This window comes from Dipteris shenzhenensis, chromosome 15 (assembly GCF_047967505.1).
Source record: "Dipteris shenzhenensis isolate YYH24624 ecotype China chromosome 15, Dip_SZ_1.0, whole genome shotgun sequence".
NCBI lineage: Eukaryota > Viridiplantae > Streptophyta > Polypodiopsida > Gleicheniales > Dipteridaceae > Dipteris > Dipteris shenzhenensis.
Genome location: NC_141610.1, coordinates 35,274,161 through 35,286,186, shown reverse-complemented (window position 1 = coordinate 35,286,186; position 12,026 = coordinate 35,274,161). Strand labels below are relative to the sequence as shown.

Below are 12,026 nucleotides of genomic sequence, written 5' to 3'. Positions count from 1 at the left end.
TCCTTTTCTTTTCCCTTTGTCTTTTCCTTTCCCTTCTCCCTTTTCACTTCTCTCTTCCCTTTCCCTTTTTAATTCTCCCTTCCCTTTTTCCTTTTCCTTTCCCTTTCTCTTTTCCTTTCCCTTCTCCCTTTTCACTTCTCTCTTCCCTTTCTACTTTTTAATTCTCCCTGTTTACTAGACTAGAGTAGAACAATTTTGAACTCAAATAATATAATAAGTAATTTAATACTCAAATAATGAAAACACATATAAAATGAACACTATATTTTAATAGTGGATCTTTATACAAAAGAGCAAATCAAGGCTTTGCCAAGCCCTAATTTTCCCTTCAAAAGTTCGCAAAGATTTAAAGCGTCGATATTTCCACCAATAAGCCCTCTTGATTTTTTTGCCAACATTGATACTACCGTCAATATCTTTGTCAATAAGCTCTATAGAAATTTTACCAACATCGATATTACCATAAAAAAGAGTTTTAGAAAAATTAGAAAGCGTCAACAATAATGTGAATACTAGCATCAAATTTGTAATCGAAATACGAAGATATCAATGATGCTAAAATATAGACTCTAATTTCTAATTTCAACTTTATTTTTGAAGCTTTCTTTTCAACACTATCAACAAAACTACGACACTTTCCAGACTTTGAAAAAAATTTCCCAATGTATTTTCCATCGACAAAAGCATCGATAATGGAGTCGATGATTGTAGTGACTACTCCATGTAAAGTACATCCAAATTCTTCACTTGCAAGCCACAACGAAATGCTCTTACTACAAGAGTACATCCATCTTTTTAAACTAGCAAAATTATGATTAATGTTTAGGAGTCCCCTCTAAATGTAAAACATTCTTAAGTTTTAAAAAAATACAATGACAAACATTGGAATAGAAAAAGAGTCATTTGGATAACTTTAAATATGAAAACTAATAAGATGACTTACTAGCTCAAACACCTTGCAAAATTTGTCCTACGATGTGAGGAGTACAAGTAAAAATTCATCTCAAGTGAAATGATCCAAATGGACATGTTTAAATCAAAGGCACAGCTTGTGTTATTCACAATGAACAATCAATTCTAACAAAATACAAAATCTTCCTACTTAGATATTTATTTTATTTGTAATACACACTAAGCTTTGCAAATTCACACATCACTTCATAAAAACCTTATTTTGAAAGAACTCGTAGCTTAATCATGGTTTCTACATTTACATGTAGCTTAATCATGTGATTGATGGAAAATAACAATTTCCATTACTCCACCACCATGCATTCGGAAATTTTTAAGGTGACATGCCTATTGCATACTTAAAACCACTTGCAAAATATCTCATATGTCATAGTTATCTCGATATATGTAAAAAGACGTTATTGTCCAAATAACCATAGTAACAATAATAATGGTTTATTAAAAAATAAAATGGGTCTTGAGAGTGTCTACATATTTCCCTCGAGATAAAAATTGCGGGAAATCTCACATAATAAATCCACAAATCCACACTGAATTTAAAAACATGCTAGTTTGTGAAACTATATTCACTTTTTTAAAAACCATTCATTTAAAATGAACAATATTCCTGAATGTATAGGTCTAGTCTAATCGTGCTTGATTTTGTTGACTTACATCCCTATATTTCATGCTGTATTTTCTAACCCTGAACAGCACTTCACAACTTACAAGTTTCATGGTATTACTTCAAAGATCACTTGCAAAATCTTGTATGATGCCAGATGCCCTCAAATCTAGCTCATCTTTAACCCAGTTTAATGTACCTACGCACAAACACAAGGTGCCTTCATTTTCAGTATCGATGTAAGTAAATGCTGCATGCAAACATTCGAGTGTTTGGAATTCGAATAAAGGTAATGGCTTCTGAAGCTATGATACAGCACGGTTGACGTTCATAACCATCTCTTTCAGAGAGTGCCTTGCTCTTTGATTGAGCTCATCTCTTATTGAGCCAGATGAAGTTATGTTAGGGTTGATGATGGGACAGCCGCTCAAAATATAGTCCTCCAATTAAGCAAGACCGTGCTTTGTAGTTTGATGGCATAATGCAGCTCTGTGAAGCTGATCTTATCTTGTGAAGATAATTCTGGCCAGTACTGTATACACAATGCCCCCTGCCAAGAAAAGAGGCAAAAAGGAAAACTATAGAAGTTAAATCATCCTACAACTTTTTCTTCAGGTGGCATTGCATGTATCCTCCAGCATCTCATAGCGTAGTAAAATGTGCTCCTTAGTTGGTCACTTTTGCATTGACCAGGGGAGGCATTTTTCCTGTAGATTGTAAGTCAAGCTTCATATACATCTCTAAGAGAACTGTCAAAAGTGCTTTATGGGTTTAAACCAACTCCTGGGTCTATCAATCTTCACTTAAATTCCACTACAATCTTCTGTTGTGAAGGTCGATGCTGCCAAACCTGTCATCCTTAAGCTTGTTATGGACTGGCTTTTTTACTTTTTCAAAAGATGGACTAGCTATTCATTCTAATATACACATAACAAGATGTAGCATTCAGTTGTACTGCTGACCTTAACTCCTGCCATGGATAAAAGCTTCTGAGAGGCGATGTACGAATAATCAGCTGAAGAATGGTTCTTGTCAATGAAGTATATAACTTCAGCCACACCAGCCTGTTCATGAGCCAAATCAAATACATGAGATGCATATAAGAAAGTTTGATATGAGCACAATTTAAAAAATATGAAAAAGACAATAATATTATAAACATCTGCGCTGTGTGACTGAACAGTGGGAGGACAAGCTTGTATCCTTACCGCTGCCCAGGATTCGAGCTTATGGTTTTATTGTCACAGGGGTGCATGTGGTTAAAGGTGACAGTAGAGCCAGACAACTCAACGCATTGTAGGGACCTTGAGACACTGCCTCTTTTTTCAGTTTACTTCGTTGAGCACGATGAGGCATTTCACTCATTGCACATGATTCCAATCATGGCACTTGGAGCATTGTACCATGGATATTGCAACAGGCTAGATTTTCACTATTTGATGGCATGCATAGGCCCACACCTGGCATATGCATGAGCTCCGGGAGACATTTGGGATAATTGGATACCTCAGCCTGCAATCTCACAGATCTCCTCATTTGATCGTGAATACATATCAGTCTGTACAAGCTCCAAGCACTTAAGTTGCTCTTCTTGCACCATCCTGAAGAATTATGTCTCTGTTCATACACCCTTCACAAAGTTTGCAAAGATCATTTACATCACAAGTCCATTAACCAAAATTATGTTTTTCCAAAAGTCGGATGCTTTTCATACTAAATGAATACATATTTGGTACCAAAGCTCTCCACCATCCATGGCTTATGATGCTAATGCTTGATCACGTATTAAGGATACAACTTGTAGCATCAGTTGCCAAATCCCTATTGCCAATTGCAACTGCTGCTTCTCATTCACGTCCCTTGCAAGATATGTATCCTTCCTATGCATGCACATGATAGATAATAAGCTACTGACAGCAGAACCCTCGTATCAACTACAAGAACCAGAGACAGAATGAGAGAGAGGGTAGTCAAAACAAGACACCATCTGGGAGCAACCTCTCTGTTGTTTACATTACCTTAATGCAATGAGGGAGGATCAGGTATCATCTGATGCAATTGCAGAGAGAGGTCCTGCCTTCCAGCTGTAAACGACGGACTGCCCCACCACTGTAGATGCCCTCTCATGGGCTCACAGCTGCTATGGGCGCTTTGCTCCTGCTCCTTGGCTGACAGGAGAGAAGAATTGCTGCTCTGCATGTAAGGGTGTCTGGCTGTTCAAATGGGGATGCAGATAACAAGGTCTACATAGCTTCTTGTATAGAAGACCAAGCCCAGAGAAAACAGAAGGGGATGCCTGCTAGACTGCAGTGCCCTCCACAGTTGCACAGGTAGGAATAGATCCACACAAACACATTGCTGCAAAATGAAATGCCAATCCTGGGCTAGAATTAAAGCATACTCCTCAGTTAGGAGGAGAAGCTTCTTGGTGGCTTCTCACAAAAGTCAAGGCTCCAGCCCCATCCGATGTGGCACACTAACACTAACCATTTTAGATCAATGCACTTCTTTTGTACTCAATCCCATGAGTCTTGAACTACATGAGAATTCTCTTAGCTGCCTTCCAATGGCTTCTTTTAGATCACCATATATTGGGATACTGCACTAATTTGGATAGGCTATGTCAGGGCTAGTGGTAGGCTTCCTACAATTTGCCTATATAAGATGCCATCTCCTCCAAGGACTATGTTGATCTTTCGACAATTTCTTACCTAAAGAAAAAGATGGCATGCCATTGTGAAATGCTGGGAGTTGTAACTTCACTGCGACAAGAGAACTTGTTGCTGCATAGTCTACATTTGTACTTCAGAGAAGAGTTATTCACTTAGACTATAAAAGTACAGCCATACAACTAATGTCTCCACTTTTCCAATGCGTGAATAATAACATACAGCTCTTTTTCATGCGTTGGCCACTTATATTGTGGCTCAGTTAGCTTTTTCCCCTCAAAAGCTATAAATCTACCAGCCTGGAGCCAAGCTGCTCCCACAACATAGTCACTAGCATTTGTTTCAACCACAAATGGTTTACTAGGATCGACTGTCTCTAATATTAGAGCTATAGTGACAGCATGTTTTAATTTCTTAAAACACGCATCAAAGCTCCTCTGCCACACAATCGGTCTAACTTATTAAGTTTACCTTCTCCACCACTTTAGACAAGTCTAACAAGGGTAATGCTGTCTTAGCATGATTTCATATGTTCACAAATCCCAGAAAGAAGTTGGGCTCGATAATCGCTCTCAAAATGGGACGCTCACATACCTTCCTAACTTTCTCGAAAGCCAATACGGACACCATTTATTAAAATGACATGTCCAAGGTATGTGAGTTTCCATTTCAAGAACTGTCATTTGCTTTCCTTAGCATAAAGCTTATCTTTTCTGAGTATCCAACAACTGCATCTGGACTTCCAAGGAAACCCTCTTCATGGGAGAGAGATGAACGCCAAATGCTCCCATATGCTCTTGGCCATTGTCATGTGCTTCACATGATTAATCGTGTCAACTCTCTCTCTCTCTCTCTCTCTCTCTCTCTCTCTCTCTCTCTCTCATGTATGTTTCCACACTGCACCACTCTCACGATTTGTGCAATGTTATCCCTTAGTATATGAGCTCCAATCTCGAGCCTATCTCCCCCTCATCTCCAGATTGTGGCTTTCATGCACAAGTTGCCCTCCCTTCTGTACTCTCCATCTCAGCTTTTCATCATCTTCTTCCCTCCTTAGCTCCTAATCACGACCTTTGCATCATCCAGCTCATTAGGAATCAGCTCACCTTGCACCTACAGTCTGTAACTGTCTGCTGTAGCCGACTCGTCCTATGTGAGCCAGCAGGACTGCCGATCAGTCTACTCCAGCCAATTACCCTGAGGAGATGAATTATCTAACCCTTGCATTGACACGATCCCTGAGCTGAGACAAGGTCTCGACCTCCTTCAACTCCAAGATGCCAAGGTCCTTTGCAAGGGGATCTAGTCTGGCAACACCTATCAAGATGCAATCTGCCAGATCGTATGACTGTAACACAAACTTCATCATCACCCGCCAGACACTATAATTGAGCCCATCCAACTGCCGGTCAACCGGGAACGTGTGCAACACTGGTATTCTAGTCTTGTTCTCTGCCATCTCAGACAAAGTAGCCAATGGCCATGTTGGAGTGAAGAGGACGCTGAGCTGAAAGAGAAGGTGGATGGGATAGAAGGGAAAAGAAGATTGAAGAAAGGAGAGGGCTGAAGAAGAGGATGAAGGGGTTGACAGCCCAATGTACCTTCACACCTCGCTATCCATCCCTTGAGGTGACACCTCCTCTCTGATCTAAAAACACCCTTCAAAGTCACCCTTTGCTGGACACCCGAACAGTCCACTCCAAGGTTTAGGGTGCTGTTCGGAGGTATCTTTGAGGAGTGTGTGCTAGCTCAACACTCCCTCCGCTCCTCAGGTCTCAAGCCAACCGTGGCTCTGATACCATGTGAGAAGTGCAGCGGAAATGAACGAGAGAGAGAGAGAGAGAGAGAGAGAGAGAGAGCAAGCACGCCTCACACACACACCACACTGAGAAGGAGAGAAAGGAGAGAAAGGCACAAGAGAAACGCAAGTGATCTCAAGAGCAAACCCCGCTTCAACTGGGGGAAAACCTCTGAACAAACAGGCTGCTCGAGAGCTCCTCTGGACAGCTCAACAACCACCACAACTAGAGGCACAAGGAATGGATGTACTGCTCCACAACCCTGCTCCTGAGGTGCTACACTGGGCTGGCTATGCTCCTCCACCAGGCACCAGAATGAGATGAGCAAAACACAAGTGGGGGGGGCTATATATAGCCCCCCAGCCTCCTAGTTGGCCAGCAAGGAGCAAGGCTGACCAGCTTGCTAATGTGGGCCGACCCACAGTCCTAGCGCCCAACCCCTACAGCCCTCTATATAGGGCTCCACAAGGCCCCAAAGCATGGGCCTGCAAACCAACAGGCAACGCTCTAGGCCCAACTGCCCCTAGCCCTCCAAAAGGAGCTGCACCAGCCTATATGAAGAGCTATGCCCTCTGCCCTCCAGCCGACCATACTACGCCACATGGGCCGACTGACACGCCTCCCTCGAGCCTCTGGGCCTCCCCAATGTGCAGCAAAGTGTGCCTACACAAGGGCTGCCATGGGAGAGTATGTGAACCAGCATGGGTCCTAGGAGGACCACACAGTACCTACCCTAGTGTACCCTCACGAGGGCCAGGCACACACCCACAACACAGGCCCTCACTCAACTACCCTAGCATCACTCATCTACCCTAGCCTCACTCACTGGGCGGACACACCCACAAGCAAGGCCCTCTCTCTCTAACATCAGGAGATGTTGAGCTCTAACATCTTAACCATAGGTCCACCAAGATCCCCTTGAGAGTAAACAGTTTTTATTAATTTGAAATTGTATTACATGATTCTTGACAGATCTTTTGAGTAATCCTGAATCTCCCCTCCCCTCCGAAGATCTAGAACGATGTATTCTCAAGATTCTATGACTCCATGTGGGAGATTAACGACGTAGCGATGAGTACAGGGAACAATGGGGATGCTTACCTTCTGTACAAGAGAAGTATTAATAAAATTGTGAGTACTACCATTGTAAAATAACATGTGTACTGGATGCCCATTGAAATAACCCACCATGCAGGTTAAATCATGGGGTCTAAATACATTGACAATGACATTTCCCGCAATTTTGAAGAAAATAATTCAAGGCAAGTAATGTGACAAGGATTAACTAGCATACATGAAGTTAGCCTTTTCAGGCTTCGGGTTGCCGGCTCGACGGTTCTTTCGGTTAGTTTTTCTTCTGGGCTTGCCATTTTGTGCCGCCACAACGAAGCACCTGTATCCTTGTATCCATAGGTACTGTCGTAGATCAGCACAACATGGAGAGCCTCCCTCAAATGTCTGCAGCTTGTTCCTTTGGATTTCATCCCTATAATCCTTAGGTAAACTATTTACAAAGAATAAGCGCAATGTTTGTTGATCGAAATCAAGAAACTTTGAAGTAATATCTCTAAAGTCCTGGAGATATGATTCAAGAAACTTAATACCCTTTGACACGTTTGGGAGCTTCCAGAAATTATCATACTTGTCAGGTTTTTGGAAAAACTCTGTTGTGAATGCTTCGCAAAATTCAGCCCAAGTCTTGGGAGCAAAAGGCTTTGCCTTCAACTCTCACCACAATGTGAAAGCCTTCCCTTGTAAATACATTTCAACAAGGGTTGGACAAATATTTTAAGGACAGTTAATAATGGCGAAGTGAGCTCCCCACTTGTGTCAGTGGAAATGCACATATTCTGAAGTCCTCTCTTTCTTCTCACCTCAGTATATCTCAGGACAATAAGAGAGCATACCATAGCGTTTCTTATGGGCTTCCTAAGTTTGTTGCAAAACTAAAAGGTGCTGTGTTGTTTGCATTTGAGAGAACAAACTCTGTGAACATTTGCATCAATCAGAATCCCCTGTGGTGGAGCAGAAGGTCCATTAGCTTGATCAGTTTGATTATGCTGCATTCCATCGCCAGGATTTGGCTCCAAGATGAGAAAGAGGAGACAGAAGAAAGAGGGCTTGAAAAGACAGTTTTCTCCCCCAAAAAGAGAGCCGGGATTGCTCAAGATTGGCGAGGAGAGAGCAAGTTTAGAGCTGTAGCAGATTAGCTAGGATCAAACAGGGCTGAGAAAGAATCATTTGCAACAAAGATGAGACAATTTGGTGAAGTACAGGCAAGATGCAAAGTGTGCGAAAAGTGATGCCATGCATGGGCTGCATGGAAAACGCCTGGCAAGCAAGCCACAACTTTCCCTTCCTTTAGGAACTTTCCTAAAAGGGTTGGTTTCCTACAAAACTACTTTTGGAAACTACCTTTCTAACTCAAAGTTTGCTTTGCGAAAAGAAAAGGAAATAATTTTAGCTCTAGTGGGATACTTTTAGAAAGTACACCTACATGCACATATGCATGTAGCCACTTGGCAACTTTAGAGCTCATGTGGCATTCCACCCATAGTTTGCATGTCAATTATGCATGCATGCACACAAAATGCTTGCATGACACACAAAGTAAAGGTGAAAAGTAACACCTAGCCAAGCCAAATTCACTTTCCAAGGCATGCAACCCAGGAAAGTGCATGTCACACATGCACCTCCCCTTTACCAAAAGGGCAGGACTGGACTGCATGTCAATGGTTCCACTTTAGTTCTTCACCAAAGTGCATGTCACACATGCACCTCCCCTTTACCAAAAGGGTAGGATTGGACTGCATGTCAATGGTTCCACTTTAGTTCTTCACCAAGCAAGCATGCATGCCGCCTCCTGAGCAGCACAGAAGCATCCTGGCCACCAAAACGAACTGCATTTTTCAGCAACTCGCAGTCCTGGAACAGTTTTGCAACTGTTCCACACTGCCTAATCCTCTCCAATCAGGCGAAACAGGCCCAACTTCTACCTAGCCAACCCTGAAATAGTAGCACGACTGTTCCAGGCTGTTGTGCGACCTGCAAACAAGTTCCAAAGAGCAGAAAATCCCATGCCAGAGGTCGCTAAGACTTGCAGTGCATCCATTCTGGCACTCCGTCTACCTTCCCTACAATTGTCATCAAACAAACCTGCTGCTGTTTTCTGTGAATTCAATCCCTTCTCCTATCTCGTCGTTCTTCTACCCTTGCAAAGCATGCCAACTTGCATACACAGCCTGAGGAATAAAAAACGAAATTCCAAAACAGTTAGAATTCGATCTTGCTGCCATATATCCAAGAAAAACCACAAGATTTAAGTACCACAAATTCTCTTGTCCATCCTTTAGCACACAATCAAACACAAGCAATTGCAACAGCCAAACAAAACATTCAAAGCTCTAGAATAAACAAGATAGAGTTTGCTTTGATACCAAATGAAACAACCCCTAAGCGGAGGTTCTAGGATCTCCGTGCATACATGCAAGCATAGTCCAACATCAGTATACAAACACGAGGACACATATGGTATCGGCTAGTGCGTCATCACACAACCGTAGATCCCTCAAAATCACCCCAGAGCTAGAGGTTAGGCAAACTCTGGCCATAGTCCATCCTAGGTGCGTCCAATACCATGCATTCTGCGCACAGATGTCATTATGGAAACATGCGCTTGGATGGGGTCTCAATCTAGCTGGGTATTCTCAAGAGTCCGCATTCCCAAGAATGAGCCAAGTGAGCAATGGCTCACTTATACAACCAGATGTAGGGTGTCTTTGGTAAATCAAGCCAAAGACTCCCCCTTAGTGTACCAAAGGTAGCACGTGTCCTAACTGCCCCATCTTTAGGACACATGACCATAGGCTAACCTGACCTCCATATAGCACTAGCCATCTTATGTCCATGCAAACATAACAGAAAGGAAGAGAGTAATGCTAGAGACTACCCACAAGCTGGTATTGTGATAGGAGCAATAAATAATGGTATGACATAAGCAATGGCCCAAACTTATTCTTCCAAACCTGCAAGCATTGCACTATTATGCTAAAGGGACGTTTGGCAAAAGAGGCTAAAAAAGAAAAAAGTAGTAGTGGAAGCTATGTCTTGGAATAGGTTTTAAGTAGGATTTTGGTCCTTGGATACTGCATCCTTCCATTTTTTCCTACCAACCAAAGCAGTAATATTATATCGCATCACAGTGTTTTCCTTCTGAAGAACCACAGTGTTTTGAGCTTCCTTTCATAAATAGTCTCCAACCTAAATGCCTATTGTATACAGGTGGGGCACTATCATTCTCACCCAGTTTACATCTCTCTTCAAAAAGATAAAGCTTGTTTTGAGCTGCCATCAACAAAGATAGGTTAATTGACTATGGTCTAAATAAACAACATCTAACAATTTACAGAAAACCACAATATCATCCTAGGATCTTATTCATTTCATCCTATCCTTTTGGACTAATCATCATTGGGCAAGAATCAAAGATGTAATTACATAGGATCAATAAGGAAGCCTTTGAACATCAAACTTTAAAGCATATGTAATGAGGACAGCGAATTAGCAGCAAATGAGATGCTAGGGATTGGAGTAATTAAAAACCTGAATGATAATTTTGGCACATTCGTTGCAAGGAAACATTGTTACATACAAACGCTGTGGCAAAAACAAGAATGCATCAAATAAATCAGTAGGTGAAAAACGTGTAATCTAATCCTATTTATCTGAAAATGCCAGACAAATTCTCTCAGCTAAACAATAAATGTCCTTGTCATTTTTCCCAAACAAAGACTTATCAGATGTTTCATCAGAAACGCTATGCTAAGAAATTCCCTTAGAGCCTCAATTCCATGTAAGCTACCTGTCCGCAAGCTGAGGCTTGATTTTTGTTGAGAATGGCATTTACTTCTGCATGGCAGACATACCTACATAAAGAGGGAAACTGTTAACATACACTAAAGCTGCATAAATTACTTCATGTGCATGGCCCAAGCATCCCCAGTACTGTGTGAATCAAAAAGATAGCACCTCAAGATATTCTTCTAGTAACCTCCATTGAAACAAGAGCACTTACGGATATTTTGTTTGCAATGGATCTCCGTTAAATGACATCTGGAAGCAAATTTTAAAAAAAATATTAAAAGGCACAAGCATTGTTAGCATACTACATCAGCAACGTTTACTTTTCAAAGAAAATGAGATGTAGCAGCATTTATTTTTATAAAGAAATTAAACCATGACCTTTGCCCAAGGAAGCAGATCATCAGAACAACCCCTAGGAAACCCATTGTAGCCAATTCCTGCACAGATATCAATTTTGCAATTCTTATAATAATGTAATATTTTTAGATCGATTATAGAGATGAACACAACATCAAGCTCTACAAACCCAGTTAAGAAAAAATTCAAAGATTGGGACTTTCAATACTGCAATAAAGCCTTCTCATTTATCCACAGAGACGAAAACAAGGGGAATGTGCATGAAAGCGCATAAACATATATACATTTACATAACCCCCCCCCCCCAAGATGCCAGGCCTATGCACACATCAGAGAAAGATATGATGACAAATCTAGTGGAGTAGCCACTACAAAGCTAGGAAGCTATCTAAAAGGAGTTTGGGAACACCGAAAGAAAGCACTTAGGCTAGCACATAAGTACTAGCTAAATAGCAGTCTATAGAATTATTGTTATGCTCTAGCCGAGATAGCATGACCTCGGAAAGATCGGTGGGCATTTTCTCTTGGATGACCAACTTTTGTAATAGTTAATGTGCGTAATTGAAATGGTCAAGAGAAGTAACTGCCAAGGTCCTAGGTGAGGGTGAAATGGCATTGACTAGGTAGTTCTGAGTGCTAAGGCCTAAGTGCACCTAAGTGCAATAATGCCAAGGGGCAAGTGGTTTTAAATGTGCCCCAAGAGAGGGGTAAAAAAGGTGCACCAAGTGGAGAGGCTAAAATGATGACATTTGGCGAGGAGAA

At 41.5% G+C, this 12,026-nt stretch overlaps 1 protein-coding gene across 1 annotated transcript in view; it reads right to left on the bottom strand.

Moving 5' to 3' along the window:
- Positions 1-1,562: 1,562 nt before the first annotated feature.
- Positions 1,563-12,026, bottom strand: part of LOC147893734 (Cytidine/deoxycytidylate deaminase family protein) — a 44,474-nt gene continuing 34,010 nt past the window's right edge. The window contains exons 5-10 of the mRNA XM_087386350.1: positions 11,286-11,344; positions 11,119-11,156; positions 10,906-10,969; positions 10,647-10,700; positions 2,539-2,640; positions 1,563-2,426 (exon numbers count right to left, since the gene is read on the bottom strand). Coding sequence (XP_087242476.1) covers positions 2,376-2,426; positions 2,539-2,640; positions 10,647-10,700; positions 10,906-10,969; positions 11,119-11,156; positions 11,286-11,344 — 368 coding nt within the window. The 3' untranslated portion in view covers positions 1,563-2,375. The remainder of the gene's footprint in view (positions 2,427-2,538; positions 2,641-10,646; positions 10,701-10,905; positions 10,970-11,118; positions 11,157-11,285; positions 11,345-12,026) is intronic.